The 27,514-nt window shown below is 38.7% G+C and overlaps 2 protein-coding genes across 8 annotated transcripts; one reads left to right on the forward strand and one right to left on the reverse strand.

The window, feature by feature from the left end:
- Positions 1 to 527: 527 nt before the first annotated feature.
- LOC118800449 (lysosomal-associated transmembrane protein 4B-like) lies at positions 528 to 17,201 on the reverse strand. 7 transcript variants are annotated; one of them, XM_036560685.1, is made up of 9 exons: positions 13,978 to 14,280; positions 13,739 to 13,874; positions 13,521 to 13,553; positions 11,601 to 11,712; positions 10,781 to 10,854; positions 10,050 to 10,172; positions 9,726 to 9,824; positions 9,136 to 9,234; positions 528 to 2,025 (listed from the first exon to the last, which is right to left on the reverse strand). In XM_036560685.1, exons 2-9 carry the CDS (start codon positions 13,829 to 13,831, stop codon positions 1,951 to 1,953), a joined length of 708 nt encoding a protein of 235 aa, XP_036416578.1. In that variant the 5' UTR covers positions 13,832 to 13,874; positions 13,978 to 14,280; the 3' UTR covers positions 528 to 1,950. The 7 variants fall into 7 exon arrangements, with proteins under 7 accessions (XP_036416578.1, XP_036416575.1, XP_036416577.1 ...); XM_036560682.1 differs by lacking the exon at positions 13,978 to 14,280 and adding an exon at positions 17,065 to 17,201 and having other exon boundaries at positions 529 to 2,025; XM_036560684.1 differs by lacking the exon at positions 13,978 to 14,280 and adding an exon at positions 16,872 to 17,036 and having other exon boundaries at positions 529 to 2,025.
- On the forward strand, positions 17,193 to 27,514 carry fzd6 (frizzled class receptor 6). Its single transcript, XM_036560689.1, has 7 exons — positions 17,193 to 17,407; positions 18,681 to 19,095; positions 23,262 to 23,458; positions 23,644 to 24,658; positions 24,793 to 24,941; positions 26,088 to 26,504; positions 26,844 to 27,514. The coding sequence occupies exons 2-7, from the start codon at positions 18,910 to 18,912 to the stop codon at positions 26,992 to 26,994; spliced, it is 2,115 nt and encodes a 704-aa protein (XP_036416582.1). The 5' UTR covers positions 17,193 to 17,407; positions 18,681 to 18,909; the 3' UTR covers positions 26,995 to 27,514.

A 27,514-nucleotide genomic window follows, 5' to 3' on the forward strand; every position in this document is an offset into this window, starting at 1 on the left:
CCACACTTGAGGGTACTTGCATGCATTTGAGACCAACTGTACACACTCCTGTTATGCAGTCGTGTTTGTCGGCGCGCGTGAGGAAACATAACCAATTTGTTATCGAGCCAGAAGCAAGAAATTATGATGCGAATTTTTAGACTTTGTTAAACACGGGAAAAGACAGGTGTTTTTAAATCTTAATCGGCTGGGCGATGAAAGGTAAATAACAGTTTACACTCACTGGATTTAAAGGTAATCCGTGTAATCCGCGAGAAATTGCTTATGAGATCCAAATTCAGAACTTCAGGTAAAGCAGGACTGAAAGCGGTAAACCTCCAGATGTTTTGCGCACCCAGATGTGCTGTGCAGCTCGCGTTTTCCCGCCCTCTGTGGTCCTTTATGACATGCTCTACTACTGTCCATGGCTATTAAGGGTAAACAGGAGCAGGAAACTGTTAGATTTATTAAAAAACAACAAAATGAATGCCTCAACGGCGACAATGAAAAAACGTGATATAACGTGAATAAATCTGAAAAAATCGGTGCATGCTTTGAGGGACGTTTACTGTCAAAATTATTTAACAGATCTTGACGTCAACTTGCAAATCAATCAATTAAAATCACAAGGGTTAGTCCATACGATCCGTGCATGATAGTTGTAATGATACTGCTTTTCGGTAGCATTTACTTTTGCTATACTTGACACAACTGATTAAAAAAATAATTGTAATCTTTGTTAGAGTAAAACATATTTTGAGTGCTAATGCCCTTTATTTAACTAATCAGCGAATTAACAAGCCTTTCTTGAGTTAAATGTGTATGATAGAGTGTCACACACTGAGCGTGATACTCAGTAAACTATTTAGGCCAATAGTACTACAGGACTGAGACTAAAGAATCCAGGCGACAGTAAAGCAAAGAGAGACTCAGTAGAGATGATTTAAGATCACAATATTTTATTTCATAAAGATGTATTCGAACATATCTGAAATTTAATTTTAACATCACTAGGCAAAGGACATTCCCAGGAACAGCAGCACACCCTATTTCAATGTTGATCAGTCTATTTATTATAAAAATCTGATCATTCACAGTGATCAATATGTATTTGAATCACAACAACACACATATATGCAAAACAACAGTGTATTGTACTTGTTACAACAAACACAAATAGCAAAAAGCGAGTGAGACTACTGATAGTGCCCATCTTTGGGATAGCTTCTCACCATTAAACATCCTTGCTGAAGTGTGGTGGGAATATGTGACAAGTCTATAAGAGTAAAATAGGACAGCCATCAGACATAGTAACAAAATAATAAATTAATATGTGCAGTTACTATGTCTTGAGTCATTAGGTGGAAACTGTTGGGTTGTGGAAAGAATCTTGCCATCTAATTTTACATTCACCATGGTCAACCCTAAACAAGAATCAACAGAATATGTGACAAGTCCATAAGAGTAAAACAGGACAGCCATCACACATAGTAATAAAATAATACATTAATATGTGCAGTTACATTGTCTTGAGTGGCTAGCTGGTAACCGTTGGGTTGTGGAAAAAGTCTTGCCATTTAATTATAAACAGCCTTTATTTTCAGAGAGCCTGCCCTTGTATGTACCTTTATCTCTGAGAAGAATTATTATTCATTACTAATAAATCAATAAGTAAAACCACATACATGTGTATTTAAATATATTTGAATACACTGGAGATTTTACATTTACCATGGTCTACCCTAAACTAGAATCAACAGAAGTGTTCTTAGCATGAAGAGGTCAGCTAGAATTTAGAAGCAAAAAATCCTTCAGAACTCAGACCTTTTCTCCAACTGCCCACAGTCCTAGTAATTTACAGCTTATTGAATGTGCATTCAGTATCTTTGTACATAGATTCAGAACTGTCTTTGGATTCAGTATAGGCTGGATGAGTGGACCCAAAACAGCAATCATAAACAGCAAATTAACTCAGGCCAACATGAAAGGAGGTTGGGCTTGCTTGACTGGGAGTGCCACTGTGTCATCATATGGGGGCAAGAGTACCTGCCAATCAAAAGAAAATGGTTACATAAATAGCAATAAAAGGGGTAAGTACACAATCAAATTTGAACTGATCTGAAGGATTGAGGTAGTGTGGTGGTGCCCACATTACTGAGACATTCAAGTTTAAATTGTATAGCCTGGTGGAGTATGTATATCTTAAAGTAACTAGATAGCACATAGTCATAAAGACAATCACATAAGCTTCTGAATTGTTTTATTCAATGATTTTTAATAATGGAGACACTGGTTGTCGCTATAGCAGGTTTCATGTGGAGTCTTTGAAGGGACTGAAAATGCTGTGGACGAACCCTATGTGTGGGCTGCACCCTGATTTGAAAATGATGCCAAAATGCCTAAGAATTAGGAAGGAAAAATTGCTAATGTGCTTCACGCAATGCCTTATAAACAGTGACCAAGAAAAGGTTAAAGGAAGTGGAGACTGAGAGAGTAGCACTTGGAATGCAAAACAAGTTGCTTCACTCTCTAGTCAGTAAAAGTGTAATGACCATTAAAAATTACCAGGCAAGTGAGACTATTTTGAAGGAGGAAACAGTGCAGTTGAAACAAGTGCTCTCAATCCCACATAGTTAGAGGCACTGATTAAGAGCTTTGAGAAGTCTGACCCCTCAAAATGTGATCCTTTGGAGTTTCTGGTCGACTTGGAACAACATGTTAATGTGCACATTGCACAGACTATCAAATGCAAACACTTGTGGTGTTTTGATTACGTCTTCCACCTACTTTGACAAGGGCGATTTCAGATAAGGTAAAGAGTAAAATCATCAAAATGAAAGTAAACTAGCTTTGCTAGATATCTTGGGGACAAGACACATCAACTGGGGAAAATCACAGAGATTGCTATGAAAGAATTTCATTTCAGAGAGACTTATGGATACTTTTGTAACCTACAGTGGCATTCCTGACATTACATAAGAAGATCCCAGATTCAAATCTGCTCCCATAGGCCAATGTTGCAGTCTCACTTGTGCTGCATCTATTTATTTAAAGGCACATAATACAATGTAAAAACAGGCTTGTCAGTTCAACCTAAAAAAATGACTTCACATGTAGACTTCACATGTAGTAACAAGCAAATTAACCAGTTTTATTCAACTCAAAAATGACTTAGATTGAACTAATCCTTTAAGTATTTATTTATGTTGAATAAAACTAGTTAATGTACTGTTACAACATTAAGTAATGTTTTAGGTTGAACTGAAAAGCCATTTTATATTGTGTATTCTGAGCATAGAAAAAAGAGTAGGCCCAAAACTAAATGGTACAGAAGCAAAGAACAACCTACAAGTAAACGGTTAAGTGTGGTATTAGATAACAAGTGCTACCAATCTGTGTTTGCTTTATGTTTGTCCAGTTGTGTATCTGTTACACTGTAATGTGGGGGTTAAGGGGGAGGGGGGTTGTCTACTTCAGTGTTAAAAGGGGCAAGGGGGGTAACTCATTTTAGTGCTTGTATGTATTTTTCAGATCCCATCAAAACAGACTAAACAAGGAAAATATGTGTCAATTGACAGGAATCACAACCAACTCTCCAGTCTGGTGTGGTGACAAGACTGTATCCCAAGGTTTTGATCCAGTGGGTGCATGTTCCAGCCCACAGTGTCCTCAGATGTGGAAGAATGGTGCAAAAGAGGACACATAAAGACCTGACGTTGGTGTTACAGAAGTACAGCTGAAGCAGCCAGTTCATATTTGGACCAGTCTAGAGAAGTTGCAGTGCAGACAGGAGCTCCAATCTACAGAGGAGATCCAAGGGGAAGCCCACTAAGATGGCCAGTACTGGGGTTCATTAAGTGCTCAAGAGTTGAGAAAAAATAAACTCAGACTTAAGCAATTGAACCAGTTTTATTCAACTCAAAAAATTACTTTGATCTGAAGAATCATTCATTCATAGTATTTATTTAGATTCAATAAAACTACTTACAGCATGAAGTATTTTGTAGGTTAAGGTGACAAACCATTTTTTATGAGACAGACTGAAGGAAGAAGAGGAGATTGTGCAAGGTGTTCACATTATTGCCTGCACATTATGTATCATCACTGTGCAATAATTTTGCCTCCATTTTGTATCCATGTATATGTGTGCCAGTGTGTGACACTGCATTTTATCTTGAAACTACCATTTAGGGTACCACTGGGTACCAGTCTATAGCGCAGCACTTCTCCAATGACTTCTCAAGGTCAATGAGGGCCAACCTAGGGCAGGATGGTGTCGACCACTGAAGCCACTGAAAGTGTTTGGCTTTGGTTGTGAATTGTTTTATTTGTTTGATGTGGAAATAAAGAAATGGCTGCTACAACTGTCAACCCTGCCAGTGTTCTACAGATACAAATGGTTTTCATTAATTGAGAAAGGGACTGGGAGACAGCATATGGAAACAATTGCTGACAAAGGGATGGCAAAACCTTATTTACATTGAGCTTTCTCACTTCCTTTAAATGTGTACATATGGTGGGACTTTTGAGATGTTTACTGCTTATACTGCAATAAAATTAGCCATTTTCATAAAGGTTGAAGAGACATCTTTTTTTTTTACAACACCAACTAATGTGCTATGTGAGTCACGCATAATCAGAGCTCATTGGGAGAAGAAAGATACGCTCACCGCATCCAAGCTCTAGTGGAAAAGAAAGTGAAAAGAAGAGAAGAGAACAGAAGATGCCAGAGGAGAAGACTGTATATGGACTTATTCTCACTTAGTGCAAAATACTGCTCCTAAGAGACATGCATAATGGTGCTGTGTGGGGTGAGTAAGACCATTAAGTAGTCAAACAAGACAATCTTGTCAATAGACTGTTTAAAGAACCATTTTTGTAAATAAGATGCACATCAGGGGAACACATCTTAAAACTGGAAGATTCAGCAGCAGCGCTTTTGGAGAGGAGGTCTCTTTAAATCCCCCTCAATTAGACCAAACTCAGACAACATAGCTTCCCATAAAAGGTAAGAGACAGGGGAGGATGGGATGTTCACGGAAAAGTTAACAAAAAAAGGAAAAGTTAGTATTCTAAAAGAAGGCTAGGTGAAATTAAAAAATCATACTTCAGTATAAGGCATTGCTATGGGCAAAGCTTTAAGGTGATGTCTCCCCCCTCTGGGAAGACTCCACTTTGACTGGCTCTGTCCACACCACACTTGCACACCTGCAGTTGATCTAGGACTCATTAACTCTCCATTATGCAGTGCCCTCCACAAATATCAGCATCTCTGGTAATCATGAGCAAAACACGCTCTAAAAAATATTCTTTGTTGCATATCCTTTTGATGTTTCATTCAAACTATTAACAAAAATATTACCTAATTCTTTTGTGCAGCCATCATTGCAATGACAACAGATCTGAGTCTTCTTCATAATGCTTAATGAGATTGGAGAACACATGGCAAGTGATCTGAGATCATTTCTTCATACACAACCTCTCCAGATCCTTCAGGTCAACACTTGTAGGCTCTCTTCTTCAGCTCATCCCATAGGTTTTCTATGGGGTTTAAGTCAGGGGACTGGGGTGGCCATGGCAAAACCTTAATTCTGTGGTCAGTGATCCATTTTTTGTGCTGATTTTAGATGTGCTTTGGAATATTGTCCTGACGGAAGATCAAAATTATGGCCCAGTTTAAATTTCCTGGCTGAAGCAGTCAGCTTTTTATTTTATTCCTGATGGCACTTGATGGAGCCTATGATACCATGTATCCAGTAAAATTGTCCAGGGTCTATGGAAAAAAAACAGGTCCACCACCATACTTCACAGTGGGGATGAGGTACTTTTCTGCATGGCTATCTTTGTGTCTATGCCAAACTCACCTCTGGTATTTGCTGTGAAAAAACTCTATTTTGGTTTCATCTGACTATAGAACATGGTCCCACTAAAAGGTTTGGTTTCGGAGATGGTCTGACCTCGAGATCTAACTTATCTGCAATTTCCCATCTGTGATCCTTGGAGATTCTTTTGTTACTTAAACCATCTTCCTCACTGTGCATGGGGTCAGTATAAACATATTTCCTCTTCCCTGCAGATTCTTAACATCTCCAATTGTTTTACATTTCTTAGTTATTGTTCTGATAGTGGAAATGGGCATTTTCAACTGTTTAGCTATTGTCTTGTAGCCATTTCCTGAGTTGTGCAGTTCAGCAACGTTTTGTTCACTTCACTGCAGTATTTTCTGGCCTTTCTCGTAATGATGGATGACTAAGAGAATTTAGCCTGTGTTACATCTCATATATATTCCTTAGTAAAACAGGAAGTCATGGCTGACCATTTAGATGTTCCTAATGGCCTAGGTGAGCTTTAGAATATGAATGGGAATGTACTTCAGATTCCACTCTAAAGACTTTCTAGGGGTGCCATCAATTGTGGCAAACACAGGTTTAATGAAAATATTTATTTCATGACAAGATTTAGCTTTTTCTTTCAATCATTATACTTTAAATAAAGGTCAGATTTTTGCAAATATTTTGAATGAAAGTTTATTGAATAATATAATGAAAGATAATGAAAATGAAGAATATTTTTGCAGCCCAGGTACTGAGGTGCCAATATTTGCAATATTTGCAATACTTGTGGAGGGCATTGTATACTCCTTTGTTTGGTTTAGTTGTTTGCAAAGTCACTGTGGTCATCCTGAGCATTAAGCCATGTTTTCCATTTGTTGCTTTCCTGTTTTTACCCTATCTGGTCCTTTTGGATTAGGAATATGGATCTGCCTCCTGTTTTGCCTATCTGTGTTTTGACCCCTGCTTGTTCAATGGACTTTGTTTTGCCAGCTTCTACTTCAGGGTGCTGGAGCTGTTCATGAGAGAGTTCATGAGTGAGCGCCATCTGGCCCACTTTAGCGAGTCATTCCGGTCTGAGGAGGCTAAAGTGGCCTTTGTGGTTCTGTTGCTGCAAGGGCCTAACACAGACTGGGTGGCTCACGTGTGCCTTTGGCTTGGTGCTGAGAGAGGAAGAGGCTTCCCAGGGAATTTTTCTAATCTCACTCCAGTTTCTGTGTCACTGAGTGGAATGAAGGGGACACAGTTGACACAAAGTCCCCAGTGGCAGAGGAGGGTCTTACAGCCCTGCCTAGAGCAGCAGAGAACATCAGTGAGAAGCTGCAGGTTCCAAGGCTCTGCCCCGTACTACAGCGGGCACTGGCCTGTCCAACCTGTTCCAGTTCTGTTTTTCTGAGCAGCTCTGTGCCTGTACTGGCTCCCTGTCCTGGTCTGGTGCTGGCTTCCCAAGCTACTGCTTCTCCAGTGCTGGTTCCTTGTGTCACTCCTTTGCCATCTTACCATCCTGATCCAGTGTCAGCTTCTCAAGGTACTGCTCCCCCAGTGCTGGTTCTCTGTGTGGCTCCTGTGCCAGCTCCCCATCTTGATCCAGTGCTGGTTTCCTGAGCTGCTGTTCATCCAAAGGTGATTCCCTGTGAAGCTCCTGTGCCAGATGCACCCTGTGCAGCTCTGGAGCCAGCTTTTTGGACTGCTCCTCTTGTGCCAGCTCCTGGAGCTACTCCCGTGCTTGGCTTTAGACCTGCTCCTCCTTTGCCAGCTCCAAAAGCTGTTTCTTATGCGCCAAACCAATGGATGGCTTTACATCCTACAGATGGCCCACATTGCTGGTCCTGCCTCTGTCCCTCTGTTGACCTGGCTGATGGACTGCCCTTAGCTCAGTTCTTTCTGCTGGTTGTGGCTGTGCCTCCTCATGGGCCAGGCCTGCCCTCTGTTGTGTGCTTTGGGAGCTGCACCATATGAGGGGGTTTCTGTCTTGTCTTCCCTCTCTAGACTCTCCCTGGCTCTGCCCACTCACACCACACTTGCACATCTGCAGTTGATATAGGACTCATTAACTTCCTATTATATACATCTTTGTTTGGCTTAGTTGTTGGCAAAGTCACTGCGGTTATCCTGACCAATAAGCTTTGTTTTCTTGTTTTGCCTGCTTGTGTTTTGACCCCTGCCTCTTCAGTGTTGGTGTTAAAAAGGGCCGTTTGGGACTTTAATTTTACCTTTTAATGACTTGTTCATGTTCAGCCCGCCTACCTGTGTGCCTTTGGCCAATCGGAGTGCAGCACAGAGCATTCTGGGTTTGTAGGTTGGTCTGTGTTGTTCGATGGTAGTGGAGTGAAGGAAATGCCAGAATTCGTTGAGGTTTTGGGATTGTTTGGCCGTGGGATTTACCCCCTCTTTTCAATGTGTTGTGTGCATACATTTAAATGTAAGTATGTAAGTTCACTTTGTCCATTTCAAGTTTAGCGTTATCCATTACTTCTAAACGTTTGGTCGGCACGGTTTGGCAGTATGTCTGTATCACTAATTACCTGCATATGCTTATTATGGTATGGCATGTTGTCTTGCTCTTGAATGTGCCATTTCTGAATGTATGGTTTGCATACAGTGCTAGAAGTGTACTACCGTGTAAATTTAAGTGTTTAGCGCCATCTGCTGTAACAAGTTCGCCAAAGCTTGAGAAGTTTTAGTCATGACTCAGCTAAAATTGTGTACACAGTAATGCGCGTATAGAGCACTTTAAGTTGATCTGCTCAGCGAATGCCTTAAATGATGGTCTTACAGAACAATGTAAGCATTATAGTGTCTGCATTCGTTGTTCCTGGTGTCATATAATATTTTTGTACATATTCTTATGTATGCCTTTGTGTATATTTGTTTGTTCTGGAACCACACACACCCACTCTCACCCATTAAAGGGAATCAGTTGGATTCAAGTTGGTGGTGGCTCTCTGTAAAGCATTAGAGAAGCGTCCTGACCCGGCGCCCTGTAGTGATTCCGAATGTCCCTGAACTGGCCAGCAGTTTAAAACCTTTAAATATTTTTCAGTTGGACCGCCCCAAGTAAAGCCATTTCACACTTGCAAATGGCCTACATGCCTCCAATATTACAGATGATTTATATTAAATAGTATATTATTTAATTTTCATATTTGCCTTATTGTGGTAATTGGCAAAAAATGAAAAATCAATCCTACAACTGAGAAGCAACTGTGTTTAAAGCACATCTTATTTTACATTATAAAAATGTAATAATAAAGAACTACTACTAGTTTAATTGCAAAGGTATTTCATATATGAAGTCTGATAACAGTGTAAGTGATAAACTCACTGTGGTGTCATTCATATTGGTGACATACACCAGGACTTCTGCATTGCTCCTGCCACTCACATACCTGTAGCAGCTCCACACACACACCATCAGATACGCCTAGAAAGACAATGCAGCATTATTACCTCTGAGAAGAAAACATCAGATATTATATGAATAAATACTATAAATAAACAGAAAACTGCAGATATTATATGAATAAATGTTATGATGAGACAGAAAATAATACTATCAGAAGCTGCCAGACAAAAAAAACTCTCAGAAACTGCCAGACAAAAATCAAGTCAACTTGTGCTTTTTCATGCCTTTTTCAAGCAGTACCTGCAATCTGTGGCACTTTATCAGTGACAAAGAAAATTTCAATAAAGTAAGTAGAGAGATTGGATAGGAAAATGTCCACTGCTGGCTTAATATAATCCAAAACTATGTCTATTCTGCATGCATAAATCTGGTGCACAATGTTTAAGTTACTACAGTGACAGCTTTTAATCACAGAGCTGTCACAATTACAACTGTAATAGAAAATTAAATTAGAGATACTAATAAATAAAATAAATTAGAGATAATAATATTATGATCACGGTGGGTACCTTGAAGGCTAAGATGCAGGTGATAAAAAGTAGGACAATGAGGACCAGACATGTGTTGCTCATGGACATTATCTCCTCTTTGTAGGGGAAGTTTCCTGGCTGTAATGGAGTGTAGAGATCACATTACCAGTGCTAGAAATTCCTTCTATTGACAACTCATAACAGTATTACTCAAACATAAAAAAACATTTTGGAGCCATTATCAAGTCATTTATACAGAAAAAATCATGTGCATTGCAGAGTAGGCTTAAGTTAAGGTTGTGGTTGTATTAACTACACCCTATTATAACATAAGGGATGAGTTCCCGTCCCCAGTTTACTGACCAGTTGCTGTAGATAGTCATGGATGGTATTGGGGTAGACCACCACACTGACCGCCACCAGTGCATTCAGGGCAAAATCGAAAACTTGATAAGAGAAAAAAGGAATGATCCAAGCAGCATGTAACTAAAAGAGGAGAGACAATATCAAGATTACTGTATTGAAATATTGCAACAGAGGGCTTACAGTTTGCATCATGAACAATATAAAAGAGATGGAAACTAAGCAAGAAACACAAACTCCAAACCTGCAAGCATATTATGGTAACTGGGCAGATCTCTAAGCTACTGTAATATGGAATATGCCATGGGTGTGTGTTTACTAACCATATCAGGTAAACTCTAAAGTTTCTATATGACATATAGTCATATAGAGTCATTGTAGTCATAAATGACAATCATAATTTATTTTTACATTTACCTTCCAACCCGTTTATTAAAAAGGCTGTTTTTGTTACTGTGCCTTTATTGTGCCTCATTCAAAATGTAGTAAAAGACCTGAAAGGCCAAACAGGCATTCATCATTAAAATAAATTCAAAATGGGCTAATTTTACAGCTTAGGGTCCATAAAGGGACTGCATGGGCTGAGCAGTGAACTGTATGTTTTAAAATGTTAACAGCCTTTTCATACATTACACTCTTTTACGCCAAAAAAGTGAGGAAAATTAATTTTCCCATAATATGTTGCCTTTATTGTAGTTCTCTGTGCTTCAAAAACTGATAGTACACCTTACCTTATAAGCTCCATATATTGCCATGCCACAGATCACTATCATGAGAAGGGATATTGCTGAAGCAATGCACATATCTACACAGAAAAAAATATCTTCAGTAGTGTTTAAACAAGAACATGAAAGGTAAAATTAGTGTGTTAGGAAATAACTGCCTCCTCTTGTTGCCATACAAATGGTGTTTCTGCATTTCTTTAAAGAGATGATGCTATTTTTGATTTGAGAAGACTTCTGCTGTTCTTTAACTTAAAATGTTAAGAAGTAACATTAGGTTACGTTAAGTTTAAAAGTATAGTTCAGTTATAGTTCTAGTCAGCACCTACAGTGATTTTTTTCACTGTGCAAGTAAACAGCACTGTCAGAGATGTAACTCTTAAACATTATTACAAAATATTTTTAACCCCTAAAAAGGGTCACACTCTGTAAAAGGTTAAGATCCCCTTGTCATCAGAATGTTTATCTAATCCTAATTTAATGAGTACTAAAAGTTCTATAATCGGTAGATTCAAAGCTTTCAAAAGGCATCTAAATCAGGCTGAAAAACTGATAGACCTCTCTGACACAGCGATATATACTGATCTGTGATATTGATACTAATTCAGTATTCACATATTTAGTAGTACACTGGGGTTTGTTTCTCACTGGTTACCATGAAGCTTATTTAAATTCTGTGCTGCATGGGAACTGTATCTATCACGACACACAATCAGTCCCAATATCACAGACACTCACATATACACACAGAACATTTCCTAAGCTGTAAAGTGTTTTTTGTTGTATATTTTCTCTACTGTTTTAGTGTGCAGCACTACTGCTGTCTTACTGGCATCGTCCATAACATCTAGGTCATTGGCTAGCTCAGCACTTGTCAAGTGATACTGGTCCGGGTCACTGAGTGCTGTGAGGAGGATGAAGAAGACCACAGCATTGATGAGCTATAGGCACAAAAAAAGGACTTTAAATCAGCGTTGTAATACTTCACCTCAAAAACAATCATACAGAACTCTCAAAACAACAATTTCCCAACAACACCTTCTGAAAGACACATGAATTATTGTTCATTTAAATTATTTTTAAACTGTAGTCCCCAGGCAGGTATAGAGAGGACAACGGAAATGACCAAGACACATAAAATGAGATTAACCAGAAATGATACACACAATAAAGCAAGATGTATATTAAATAAAGCATGATGTGAGCTGTTACAAAAATTTAACAACTATGATCACACACACTTTAATTTATTTCAACCAAAATTTTAAATATCAGCTTTATCACTGAGAGCTATGGTGGGTTTCTCTAAAAACAATACTCCACCTAACCAGGACCTGGCGAAAGCCATTAACAGCCTATGAGCCACCTGCTCTGGTCTCTGGTGCACAGCACTGTTCTCTTAGACGCTTCTTGAGGAATGTGCCATGACTCATCACAAAGGCACACACATACTTATCCTCTTTAAGAGACTTCAAAAGACTCACACTAACAGAGATGGTCTGCTGAAAGAGGCCACTAATCTTTAGAGCTCCAGGACCTAGAGAAGCACAGCTTGAGCATCCAAACGCTGTCAGCACCAGCTCAATAGCATGCCTAGTCTCTCTCTCTAGGCCACTGTACCATCCATATCACTTGCATTACTGCAGTGGAATCTGGAAATACTTTAAAGTTATACTTTATTCCCAGCAAAATTATTAAATTGCTAGATGTCACAAGGGAATACAGACCCAGATGCCATTGTGAAACATGCTATGTTACCAGGCACAGGCAGGTGGGGGAAAATAAAATTAACCAATAATATCATGTTTTACCTCCCCATCATTTTCAAGTAGAGAATGCTCAGCTAGCTCAGAGACCTTCCCTAAACTTCCTTAAAAATGTGTTTTACTCTAAAATAGGTCACAATATGAAAGAAATGTGCATTATGATTTCTAACTCACACTGATATTAACAGCAACAGTCGCTACACATAGTTGCTACACATGGAGTTTCAATAAAACTTAATAAATTAATAATAACGGAAGCATTAATAAATCACCAAACCATCAAGGACAAAGCAGGATTTTTGCTTTTTTTAGGCGAATGTTCAAACATTTAGTGCAAGCACCAATAAACACCTTTTATGAAAAGCTAGTTGGCTAATCATTAACTATGATTTATTTTATCACAGAAAGTTAAAATAATAAGCAAGACAATGAAGTCTTATAGTAACCTAAGAAAACAGTGGGTAAGAAAAGGCTCCTCTGTTTGAGGTATGCTGAATTTTGCCTAAAAGAAGCTATGATGAATGAAATGAAAAACGGTGGACTTCGATCCTGTTACGGAGGGACTGAGACAAACAGGCTTCACCTGAGAGCATTCAGTGAATAATGGATGAACAGAGAAGTGTTTTGTTCCCTCTGCTGTTCAAATCCTCTCTTTTAACAGGATACCAGAGAATACTCTAATGTATACAAGTTAAACAGGGTCTTCATGCCACTGTTGTATGACTGCAGCAGTCATCAACTCTTTTACCTTACTTAGCTTCCGAGTCAAACTTATCAACCAAATCTAAAATTGGAAAACACATCCCGCATTAGGAATTTCTAGGATTGTGTGACATTTGCAAAATAGGTAATGTACTGCATATTTACATGATTTATATTACATTCAATAATGCAAGATATAATTTGATGCCAAGCAGAGGTTGTGATTCTATTGCTGATGATTTTTTTTTTTAATTTATTTACTTACTTACTTACTTACTTACATTACTAATATTACTTTTAGGTTGGCTCGTCATCTAAAAAAGGACAAAAAAACAGTTTATTCAAAGCTTTAGTTGTCCTAACATGCAACATCGCGTCTGTAAACCATCTCGGCTACTAGGATTTTTTTCATAGTGAAACTTGTCATGCTAGCCTCAGTACAATCCCATGAATACTTGAGAACAATAACCACATGTGTGCGTTGGCGCAGAACTCTTACCATGTACCATATTCCGAGTATGATGGTCCCGGTTCGGACATGACAGCAGAGACAACAGCGCGTCGAGTGGAGTCGTTCCCATGGGGAAATCATCTTTCACAGGGCTCACATACGGCTTTACTCGAGGGGCTACCTGCTAATAAATGAATATCCTTTTTAGGATTGACATGATCATGGAAACGTTCTCCGACAAATAAGTAATTACTGGGAGCAGCAGTTTGCGATTCAATGTAACATACGTCCCCTGTACCACGTGACCACAGAGGGATTTGCACAGTATCAGCGGTAGAACTGTGAGTGACGTAATGCGCTGGTTCGAGAAAGTCGCTGTGATCGCTTCTAGTCAGCTGGTGTCTCAGGATAGAGGACCGCGGTAAAGTTGGTTTTGTGGTCGCATATTAGGATTTCTTTCTTCAGTACCTTTCAAACGGTGCGTGCAAAAGGGTTAAAACTAGCAAATTATCGTTGTTAACATCCAACACAGGCAGCTACAACTTCGTGTAGGTCGGAAATGCATGTCTTAAAAAAATGAGCACATTGATTTCTACGGGCTGCCGCGACCCCCGCGGGCACTAAGGGGCCGTCTACAAATTACAAAACAGTAAAGACGCAGGTGACCATCTGGGGGGTGGGGGTGGGGGCGGTGGGGGGTATTTCGCGCTTTATTTTATTAAAATTGAGCCTTTGAGTCATAGTATGTATTTTGACAAAGTAGTTAAAGGTTTTAGAAAAGAGCTGTTTTTGTAATTAAAAACAACAACAAACACAAAACATGAAATGACATGATGACATGCATGACATGAAATTACAAAGTTGGACTCACTTGACTGAATTATTTGAGAGTCATTAAGATTGTCCATATAACCCACAAAAAGAGTTCTGAATATTTTTTTTACAGCTAATGCAATGCAATATCTACTAGGTAATATCTGTACATGACATACAGTCATATACAAAAGTCTGGGCACCACTGATTGCAATAGCTTCACATATTCACAATGCACCAAAACAAGTACATAATAAACTTCGAAAACAGATTTTATGAACTACTTTTGACAACTTTTTGAATGTTTGATGGGAACACTCCAAAACAGCTTTGTTAAGTGCAACTTGTATGATGTACTACAGCTCATATTTGCAACTGTAACTTCTGCCAAACTCTTGTGATAGATTTATGTGAATTTATTTCAATAACTTTAGAAGTTAATAATTTCACTCCAAAACAAATTGTACTTCACCAAGTACAATTTGACATATTGACACGACATACTACACTTCTTATATTCATAACTTTAGCCTCTGCTGATCTGTTGTGCAAGAATTCTAGAAACTAATTTCACTAACTTTTGAACGCTTGATCATGTCACTCCAAAACAAGTTGTACTTAATCCAATGCACATGGCATACTACACCTTTTATATTAGTAATTTTAACATCTGCTGGCCTGTGGCGATAAGTTTTTGTGAATTAATTTCAATTGCTTCTAAAAATTTAATGATTTTGTTCCAAAACGAGTTGTACTTAATCAAGGGCAACCCATATGACATACTACATCTCTTATATTTGCAACTTTAACCTCTGCTGATGTGTAGTGAAAGGTTTTTGTAAATTAATTTCAATGGGCTTTTGAACATTACAATATCACTCCTAAACAAGCTGTACTTAATCGAGCGCAACCAACATAACGTACTACACCTCTTATCTTAGAATCTTATCTTGGAACTTTAACCTATGCTAATCTATAATGAAAGAATTTTGTGAATTTCAAGCTTTTGAGTGTTTGACAATATTACTCCAAAACAAGATGCATTTAGTCCAGTGCAACCCACATGTCATACAACACCTCATATACTGGTAGCTTTAACGTCTGCTGGCCTGTGATAATAGCTTTTTGTGAATTAATTTCAATAGCTTTTCAACATTTTACAGTATTTTACAAAAATCCTTCACTACAGATAAGCCAAGGTTACATTTACCAGTATAAGAGATGCAGTATGTCATGTGTGTTGCACTTGATTAAATACAACTTGTTTTAGAGTGATATCATCAAATATTCAAAAGTTATTAAAATTAATTCACAAAAATGTATCACCACAGGCTGGCAGAGGTTAAAATCACTTATTTAAGAGGTGTAGTATGTTATGTGGGTTCCACTTCATTAAGTACAACTTGTTTAAGAGTGATATCATCAACCGTTCAAAATCTACTGAAATTAATTCACAAAAACCTTTTCCAGTTGAAGTTATCACTGATGAATATCATGTAGAGAGATGAGTCTTGCCAGGTTTGACCCTGATTTTCACATAGTAGGTATCACAAATCATTAACTGTATAAAAATTATTTAGAACTCTTTGTGTGTGTAACATGGAGAATCTTAATGACTGTTAAATAATTCATACAAGTGAGTCCAACAATTTTGTAATTACATGTCATGCCATATACTGGAGTGCTTTTGTGTATTTTTATTTATACAGAGCCATAATTTCAAATACAGCTCTTTTCTAAAAACTTTAACCACTCACTGTGACGTGTCAAAAGACTTACCGTGGCTCATAAGGCTTAACTTTTATTAAATAAAGCGCAAAGTGCTTTTTCCCCGCTGATCGTCACCGGCGTCTTTACTGTAATGAATTTTGTAAACGGCCCCTTAGCTCTCGCGGTGGTCGCGGCAGCCCGTAGAAATCAATGTGTTCAGTTCTTTCTATAGACAAACATTTATGACCTAAACGAAGTCGTAGCTGCTTGTCTTGGATGGTAACAACGACATTGTGCAGATAACTCTTTTTGTACGCAGGGTTCAAAAGCTTTCGATAACTTTCAAACAACCTAATCTAAATAAATACATACATTTGAAATATAGTAGTATATCAAGTATATCTACTTAAATGGCAACTGGTCTGCTTTAAACCTACAGGCTGGATGTTAGTGTCAAAACCATAAGCAAAAGACACACACACTCTCTCTCTCTCTCTCTCTCTGTTTTAGTTTTACTTGATTCAAATGTGTACACTGGCTCCATTTGAATTAAATGTTACATCGACATAGTTAAGCTACTATGTGTAAGTGCTTAATTAACTTACCGATGTACACATTTTAATCACGTAAATTTATCCACCTTTTCAGTGTGCTTACATGTGCTGTAGTCTACCTCCCGTGGCCATTTTAAAAACAGCCTTAACAGCCCTGCACGAAATTATTTTTAAATGTTGTTATCTGCGAATTCATATAACTTCACATGGCTGTTTCTTCTCACAGTGTTCGCGGAACCTTAAACAGTTTTTTTTTTATATTTTGTGCTTAAAATAGTCTAGGTTGTTGTTGTTACCTGGCATTCGCTTTGTTAGCATGCGCTTTCTGCGCATGCTCCAACCTGAAAGTCTTGGGAGCGTCGTTTGAGTTTTCACGTAGATGTGTAAATCTTACTGATCTTCAAGTCATTATTCCCTGGATATCCATGTTGTATATGGCATACAGATCGTAGTATCTGTGTTCGTTCTTCGTTGCTCAAACGGCGCCCCTGGACAGAGTTCTCTCAGGAAGCCTATGACTCCGAACTACGAGCCGACTTTTTCCAGGCCCCTAATAGAGCTACAAATTTTTGACGGGGTTTGAAGATTGTTTGGACACTACACTGAAGTGAATCATGCGGCGGAGAAACAGGAACTTACGTAAGTAGGTAATTCTACAACATGAAAGAGAATTAGGAGATACTGATGTTTGATCGATGCGCATAAGCAAAATACATTTACACTGTCAAGCGAGCTCGACTTGTTTCTATTACAGTCGTGGCTAGCTGTTTTCGCTAAAGGTAGCCTTTCTTTGGGAGATTTTGAGAGCCCAAAACTATGCTTCACCCTTTTCTCTTTGAGCTGGCCCACTTTGTATAGACTGCGATAACATACCATGCGGGAACAAAGAAAACGTTTCCTGACTAACTTAGCTAACTTTTTGAAATCGACTAAGCCAGTTCGTAGCTAGTACTGATGTATGAGTAAGCGCTAACAATTTATGCTATTGCTGCGTTCGAGTGGTGTCAGAAGCTGGGAAATACCAGTTTCCCCACTTGTAAATTGTACTCGAACGACCGACAAAGTCATACTTAACGTTATAACTGGTGAACTCGGGATTCTAGATGATACACACGTTTACGAGATATGACGTATAACGCGACTTTCAACCTTTTACACGAGTGAAAAACGCTAAGCTTGTAGTGCATGTGAAAAATATATACCCAATGCGCTTCTATTAGATCTATGTGCTTTTTAATACAGCGGAGAAAAAGCAGGATATGTATTCTCCGGACCTTCATGCTTTTCTTTCCCGTGTGGTGGGCGTTTCTATGAACGAGCACCCGAACAGACCTTAATCTTATTGACTAGTTAACCATCTGCTAAACACAACCTTCCGATGAACACCCGAACGTAGCATAATATTATGTGTGCCTGGCTTAGGCTACGAACAACAGACTTCGAGGCGTGGACTGAAATCAAACTCCCTTACATTCCACCGTTCACAACGGCATGTCTGCACCAGCAAGCCGCCTTTAGGCTATGTGTGATAAATCGTATCAAATTAGCACAGTGTCGGAAGAGGATACCATGCATGATGTTTCTCTGGAGATTTTACAGCTGGAATTAGGACACTTTGATCGCAGAGACGATCTGCTTTCTTTTACCTTACTATATAAAATCCCACCAAACAACTAATTAGGATTAACTTCACGATGTACACATTGGCTTAAACTTCAATTGGAGTCAACTTCATTTTATAGGAAAGGTATTTCCTGAACTGTTTTTTCTTTCAGTAGTGTTAAGTAGACTTATATTATGACGGGTTTCTTAAAAATGCGCAGTGAATTGTTTAAAACGTTAGGTCTCGTAGCGTGCCTGTTGCTGTGCAGCACTAGTGTAACTTGCGTGACCTGTTCTATCACTGTTTCAGTCTCCCCTGTGAGTCGAAGTGAACCGAAATAAGAAACAAGCCAGTTATCCCAAAGCCAGTGGCTGCATGTCTCCATGGATATGACCCATGACATCGTGGAGTTTGGAAGAAGTGGACCAGCCCAACTATCGGTGACTTAAGCAACACCCTCTTCTTCATTGTATTGCTGTTGAAAGGAGGAATTTCGTTTTGTGGCAGCAGATCGGACTGTGGTGGAATAGCTATTACAATGCCAAGCTATGCTTGGATGTTGTTGGGTGTGTGTATGGTGCTGGTGGACTCATGCCTGGCTCACAGCCTGTTTACCTGTGAGCCAGTGCGGGTGCAGTGGTGCCATGGCATGCCCTACAACATGACCTTCTTCCCCAACATGCTTGAGCACTACGACCAGGACATTGCTGCTAATAAAATGCAGGTAAGGTCCTCCTCTGGCTAACCTGTTTCATGGACATTCTCGCTAATGTGATTTTACCAGACAGCATGGGAAACATACACATTGCCTGTTTTGGTTGGGTCATTGTTATGATTCTGAAGACTTTGCTGATGCATTACTAAAATGAGCCTGCAAAATCCCTAACTAGGGTGATTAGCGTTGCTCTGCATTAACTCTTAGACGTCTAGACGTATTATTGTTGTTTTGCTATATTATTCAAATGCAATTACATCATTAATTATGTAACAGTTTCATTCCGTTGACGTTCTGTATAAACTGACTTTTTTTTTCATTTGTGTCAGTGTCAAACAATGACAACATGGCAAAAATTTCTGCAAACAAGCCTGTGTACAGAACAACAACTTATTCAGCACATTCAAATAATAATATAATATCTCCACTTATACGTAGAATGATGTGTTATCGATTGAGATATTTCAACAATTTTTTAAAAAGAATTTCACGTTCTCTGTTTTAACTAGCTACAGGTAAGACATAATTAAGAGACTTTTGAAGTTAAAAGACATGGTCACAGATGTTTACATATGACTGATATTTTAAACTTATATGATGTTTTTTTTTTTTTTGTATTCTGGAATAGCAAAAAGTTTAGACGGCTTTGGGCTTCTACACTAAAATGTGTGCATGTAAATATTTTTTTTTTTTTTCACTGCATTTGTGAACTTTCTACATTGTTATATGTTGCCTGTTATGTTTCTCTGTAAGGATAATCCAGGAGATCTAGTTCCAATTTCTGCTTCTTATAAATGCTTATGTATTGATTTTAGTATTGACAATTTTTCTAAATACTATTTTTTTTTAGTAATTTTGAAGGTCTGAATAGCATTGTATTTGCTCCAATCCTGTGACTCTTGTTTTGTGACTGTATTATCATGTTATATACTGAGCAGGTTAATAATGGTCAACCTCTAGTTGTTTCTCGCAGTATTCAGAGAATGTGCTGAAGCTTTAGATAAACTGTGCTGTAATGAATAATCTGTGCTTTTTTACTGCAGAAAGCTTTAGTATTTTTGACTAGAAAAGGAGCTCGCCTGACTACGTTTAACTGATTGAGTTTCACACAGGCTTTGTGAGTGAGAAGTGCTGAGAGACCAGGCAACACCTTTTGTTACTGTATCAAATAATGGGAGTCAAATAACGAGGCAGCTCGGGTCGCAGGGGAAATGCATTCATAGCATTATTGTTCAAGCCTTTCATTTGAAAACTTGTCACAGCAAAGGAAGGAAGGAGCGAAAGAAAAATATGCAGGACAGCCTAGTGTGTGTGTATATATATTAGGGGTATATATATATATATTTCTAGGCACTTCAGGATTTGATCAGATTTTGATTCAAGTACCAAGAAGCAATTACTAAACGATTCTTAAAACAAAATGATTTTTTAATCTCATGTTTGTCCATCTTCTCAAGTACAGTTAGGTTAGTTTAATTTAAACGTAACCTACACACAGAGCACTTGTTAAGCCTATAATTTATAGTGTTGAACTGCTGACATTTTCATATATATATATATATATATATATATATATATATATATATATATATATATATATATATATATATATATATGTATGTATGTATGTGCGTGGCCTATGTGCTCTGTGTAAAAATAAGATTATGATGTTTGTGCATTGAAGCAGAATCTTTTGTGAAAGAATCATAACGCATCTAAGAATCAGTTATTGTTCCCAGAACTAGCATGTATATATGCATGTGTGTATGTATGTCTGTATGTCAGAAATAGGGCTAGATATTATCCAAAATATTTCTATACCAGTACTGATACTTTGGTGCATATTCCAGAATGATATTTTCTATTTTCTTGAGACCTTTTAAATGCAAAAAGTTAGAATCATTGTGGTAAATATGTATTTTTAAAAATAAGCAGGACTATATAAATTAATATTTACTGTAAAAAATAAATAAATAAAAAATCCAGATTTACAGAGAAAGACTTACCTGACTGACACATGTATGCTTTTTGCACAGATGTTTACATTTTTTTAGCTGCTTGGTGTTTTTACACACTGTAATTAAACAAAGCATCTGTCAAGTTCAAATGTTCCAGTCACAGTGTTGTACACAGAAGTCTCAGAATTTGAAGACCAAGAAATTATTTTGATGATGTCAATATTTTCAACAGACAAAATTATCTGTATTTGTATACAAACCTAAAGTGGGTGTGACTTAAACAAGAAATGAGTGTGAGGTGCTGGACAAGTGTTTATTTACTGATGGCAAAACATTACAGCTGGATGCAGAGTGCATTTTGATCAAAGGAGCATTGATTATGCAGAGTTTAAGAAGCACTGATAAAAGTAACATGCCTACATAATGTAATTAAACAGACACTTTCCAACCTAGATTTTTGAACATGTATCCTTATTGGCTCACTGACGCCATTAAAACTGTCTACTTAGGTTTTGAAATTTCATATTGAATGACAAAGGAAGTTTCAAGACTCTATAGTAATTCAGTTGGTTGTTGGTACCATAATTTCTGTATTTAGCCCTAGGCAGAAGCAGAGGTTTATATTAAAGCAAAAAAGGTTAGAATAGCTCAGCTTCACATTGGCATATCGAATACATCACTGAGGGTTGCCCTTTTTGGTAAGAATGATTTGTGATTTGAAGGTGTGTAAGGACTGATATCAGGATAGCTGAAATATGATAATTATGCAGGAGTGTAAGGGCCAACTCAGAATGGCTTTGTGCTCTGTGGGTCTCTTGTCTCTCTTTCTGCAGTGAATAGGAAGTTCACTCCACCCCTTTCCTGACCATGGTGTGATTTTCAGTGTTTCCTCAATGAAACTGCTGCTGCTCTCTTCCCTCCAATTGCTGTTCCTGCACTTTAACAGACAACAATAACAAGCCTCAAAGTTGAGGGGAAATCACACCAAATTAAAAAAAAATCCACATAATCCAATTATTGAGAGATGCACAAAGTCATTCAGAGTGGTTTGCTGTTAAGTGGTCAATTTATAGAGAAAGTTACTGACTTGTCCCAAAGGTAGTAATTGTAACAAGGGATTACAATATCTACAAGGCAAATATAATGATTTTATTTGATCAGTGAATATACAGGTGTCTTCTCATTTTTTTATATGCAATGTTGATAATGATCAAAAAGTCTGAATCAAATAATAATGATCAAATAATCTGAAACAGTAAGCTGTCTTTGGGAATTATTTTGCCTTACATTGCCATGCATGTACAGAAATTAAATTAATGGATTAAAAAAAAAAATATTAAAAATTGTTGTAGGCCAAAAGTCTTACTTCAGAACTATTGGAAAACAGTGTCTCAGGCATTAGGGATCGTGTTCATTTTGTGTAAAATCTGTGAGGTATTAAACACCTTGAACTTCTAGCTCCTATCACCACCACTGTGATCAAATTTGACTTCATTTCTCTAGAATGGTGCATTGCAAAACCACTCTGAATGACTTTGTTTACTTCTTGTTTTAATCATATAGAAATTTGGAAATATCTGTGGAATTTTTCTTTATAATGCCAGTGTAGCTAATCTTCTCTTTCCAAATTTCACATACACTGGCCAACTTCAGTCATCTACAACCATGTTCAACAGTCTTTTAGCCATCTACAACAATAGCGTTAATATTTACTGGGAGCAGCTTGGAAAATGTGACGAGAATAAAATGAAAAGTAACATGCTTGATTTATTATGTGTCTAAAATTTGTATGTTTGTACAAATTCTAAAATTTGTATGTTTGTATAAATTTGTCATGTGTAGGCAGAGGGTCTGGTTACAAAACAGCTCAGAGTGAAACGGACATTTATGTTTTGATTTGCCCTGGGCAGTTGCTAGTTTATAGCTTTATGAGTTGCTTTTTTTGGATTAACAAAAAAAATTTGACTTTTGACCTACAATTTAGCACGTTTGTAATTCAGCAGAGCTAACCTGAACAACTCCAGAAAGAAACATGAAACATTTTAGTTCCAGTCCCAGATTATGCCATTTGTTTTACCATACTAACCTCAGCAGATATGATTAAATGGGTAGAGCCTCATTTTGATAGCTGGTTTTTGCTCCTCACTGTTGTTTCTCTTGTGAGGTACCTCTATTAGTGTTCCCTCCTCATGGGTTTTGCTCTCTGTGTGTTTGTAGCACTTCATGCCGCTGGTTAATCTTCGCTGCTCCCTGGATGTGCACCTGTTCCTGTGCCAAGCTTTTGTTCCAGAGTGCACGGAGCAGACACGAGTGCTGCAACCCTGCAGGTCACAGTGTGAGCGTGTCCTCTCTGAGTGCTCTGGAAACATGCATACTTTTGGTATTACCTGGCCACAGGAGTTGCAGTGTGACAGGTGATCAACCAAACACACACATGTATCACTGTTTCTTCTTGTAATAATGTTTCTTCTTGTATTTTCATGCTTTAAACTGGGAAGAGATTGAGCTGTTCAGTTCTGGCATTTAAAGTGTTTATATGTTTTTATTCCCTGTTTATGAGATGTCCAAATACAGTTTTTTTTTTTCTCTGTTCTAATAGGTTGGAGCCATGCCAGTCTTTTGTGCATGGCTCTGATGTTCCACCACTAAAGGACATGACCACATCTAAAAGTTCTTCATCATCCAGTAGAGATCTGGGCTTCTGGTGTCCCCTGCAGCTGAAGACCCACCCTGGTCAGGGCTCCTCCTTCCTGGGTGCTCAGGACTGTGCTCCCCCGTGTGACAACATGTATCTCAAACCGCATGAGATTGAATTCGCCAAGACCTTTATTGGCATCTGCTCCATTGTCTGCTTGTGTGCTACACTCTTCACCTTCCTCACCTTTCTCATTGATGTCAGACGCTTCCGCTACCCAGAGCGACCAATTATTTTCTATGCCATCTGTTATAGCTTTGTGTCCCTCATCTACTTCATCGGGTTCTTGCTAGGCAATGAGTTGGCCTGTAACAAGCCAAGTCTGCTGGGAGCAGTGTCCACGGTGGTGCAGGGCAGCCAAAATAAAGGCTGCACGCTGCTCTTCATGATGCTCTACTTTTTTTCCACCGCTGGCATGGTCTGGTGGGTCATCCTCACCATTACTTGGTTCCTGGCAGCAGGACCCAAATGGAGCTGTGAGGCAATCGAGAAAAAGGCTGTTTGGTTCCATGCATCAGCCTGGGGTATCCCTGGGAGCCTTACTGTCATGCTGCTGGCTCTCAACAAGGTGGAGGGTGATGGGATCAGTGGTGTGTGCTTTGTGGGGCTGTATGACCTGGCAGCCCTCAAATGGTTCGTGTTGGTTCCACAGGCTCTGGGAGTGCTGGCTGGGCTCTCACTTCTCCTAGCTGGAATAGTTTCACTGAATCATGTGCGACAAGTGATCCAACATGACGAGCGCAATCAGGAGAAACTGAAGAAGTTTATGATACGCATCGGTGTATTCAGCGGCCTGTACCTGCTGCCTCTTCTCACGCTACTCGCCTGCTACCTTTATGAGCAGGCCCAGCGCAGTACCTGGGAGAATACATGGATCAATGAGCGGTGTCAGGAGTACAGCATCCCTTGCTCTTACAAAGTAAGATCTAGCTGCCTCTTATTCTCTAATAGATTAACCTCCGAGCTGAATAATAAACAAAAACAAATTAATTTCCCAGTGAATGCGCACGTTCTATTACTGATGCTGTTTGATACATTATGTTTGTCTTTCAGAGAACAGATCCTTCAAGGCCAGATTTGTCTCTTTTCCTGATTAAATACCTGATGACACTGGTAGTAGGCATTTCAGCAGTTTTCTGGGTCAGCAGTAAAAAAACCTGCTCGGAGTGGGCCTATTTCTTCAACAGGACACGCAAAAAAGAGTGAGCCCACTATCCACTTCACAGTTGATTGTCATCAGTGATGCTCTGAAGCTTGTTTCAGAGAGAAAGAGTATCAGACATGTCAAATACATTTATCGCATCTGCGGAGCACATTTGTGTGATACTTAAAAATGTGATAAGTTCATTTTTTTTAACAGACCATTTCAAGACTAATTTTCTATTTGACATAGGAGTCTTTCTAAAGATAACTGGTGGTTTGACATTTTTATTGTTTGAGCAGTTTCTGTGCAGACAAGGTTTGCATCTACAGTATCTTTGTTCACTTCTGACATGTAAACTAAATAGTTCTGTCCAATGACAGGCTGGTTTCGTTCCTCTTCTCTACTAGAAGTTGAGCTTTCCATCTCTGTGCTTTAAAGTATTGTTAGTGCAGTCTGTTTGGAATTCTTCTCCATGCTTTCTCTGTACAAAGAGTCTACCATCAGTTGAATGTTGTGCTAAAAGTGTTTTGTTTTTTTTTTCTGCAACACATTTTTGTTAAACAGTTTATGAAGTAACATACACACACACACACACACACACACACACACATCTTCTAAGCTGCTTATCCTTCTGGGTCGGTCAGTGCACCTTATTTACTTAATTTATCATTTAAATTAAGCACAATTTTCCAAGTCTGTCTGTTTAAGACTTGAGCAAGTTCACATCTACAACCGCCTGGTTAATCAGGTCCTGTACTCTCAAAGCAAAAGGGAATCTTCCACCAAGCCTGCCTTCTCCATTCTGTTTTGCTTTGGGGGGATGTTTCACTCACCTGCTAAGCTGTTGATACTCTTCAATGTTCTGAGCCTGGCACTTCCAAGCTACTTTTTGGCATGATTTGTTGAAGAACAGCATAATACTTGGTTTTGAAGTTTTAACCGGACAGTTTGGTCTAAAATCTGTACAAAACTAAATTTGGCAATAACAGTATTGATCATGATATTCATGTAGTTAATTAGATCTTGTGATGTCAGTTGTGGTCTTCTGCTGTGGGCTTCTATTGTAATCTCTCTCTCTCTCTCTCTCTCTCTCTCTCTCTCTCTCTCTCTCTCTCTGTGTCTGTGTCTCTCTCTCTCTCTGTCTCTCTCTCTGTCTCTGTCTCTCTCTCTGTCTCTGTCTCTCACTTCCTCTCTCTCTCCCCAGCCCCATCAGCCGTCGTGTTCTGCAAGAGTCCTGTGAGTTCTTTTTAAAGCACAACAGCCATGTACAACACAAGAAGAAGCACTACAAGCCCAGCTCACATAAGCTGAAGGTCATCTCCAAATCCATGGGCACTAACACCGGTGATTCAGCAGGCACAACCACTTGCCATGACGGCTTAGCTGTTCCTGTCACTAGTAGCAACCACTACATGCACACCCATGGGTCAGGGTCAGACCCGAGGGGCTCTTTTGAGGCATCTGTGCGGGAGCAGGGGGAGCAATGTGGCTCTGGAAGGGTATCCAGTCGGGACAGCAAGGAACGGAGCAGAGGGCTGCAGGCAGACAGACGCAGCAAAGCAGGAAGCTCCAGTAGAGTTAGCAGCAGGACAGAGAGCCTTCGCGGCGCTCCTGATGGCAGGTGAGCTCAACCGCTTAAGGAAAAAACATTAGTCATGACAATACAGATTTAAACATAGTCATATAAAACTGCTTCAACATCACTTGCCAGACACAGACTAAGCCTATTACTGGGTAATTTACACTGGTATTCTGCTTTGAAAGTTACTTTTACTTCCCAACAAGGCTTAACCTATATCCTGAAAAATGTCTGCTTATATAGCAATAAAATAAGGCAGGAGCAATTTTTTCATGCTTTGTTAGGTTCTGATGGATTGTTATCCAGCTTTATATTGGCTTTCGTTTGCATGTTGCGGCTGTCAGTGTCTTATGAACATCTTTGTTTGTTTTCTGTTTGAAGGATGATACCAAAAAATGACTTGCCACAGGAGGTGCAGTTGGCTATTGGTCATTCTCCTTTCCAGAACCCCATCCAAAGCTCTGCCCCAAGATCTTTAGATGTGGCTACAGAACAGAGCCAGGCCAGGGACAGTCCGAACTCCAGCACATGAGAAGTGCACATACAAACACCCTTATGAATAGTCTAACTTGCCTCTAGCCCTCATAGTGATGGCAGAAAAAATCTGGTGTGACCCTGCTGAAAACCACTAAACACTCTTAATTTAATACATACAGTTTATTTTGAAAAAAAGAAAGTCATAGGACTGTCCAGTTCACTGGTATAATTACTGGTATTATAATGAATGATCAAATTTGTGCTTACTTTAGATTGCTGTAGAAGTGAAACTAAAATCAATGTGAGAGAATACTGAGAAAAATAAATGAATAAATAAACCACAAAAATACAAATATGGAGTTGCAAAGTCTTTTTGACATTCCATTTTCCTTTATGGTTTAATGGTTTGACTTTGATCTATTAAAAACATAACATTTACCCAGCTCAATTGCATTTCCTCATCATTTTGACTTTTGTCACTTCCTCTTAAATTATGCCCCGTTCTAAAATATCCCTCTTGATGTCCCACTCACAGGAATGCTCGCTGACAGTGAAATTTTATATATATATATATA

Source organism: Colossoma macropomum, unplaced genomic scaffold (genome assembly GCF_904425465.1).
Source record: "Colossoma macropomum unplaced genomic scaffold, Colossoma_macropomum, whole genome shotgun sequence".
Classification (NCBI taxonomy): Eukaryota; Metazoa; Chordata; class Actinopteri; order Characiformes; family Serrasalmidae; genus Colossoma; species Colossoma macropomum.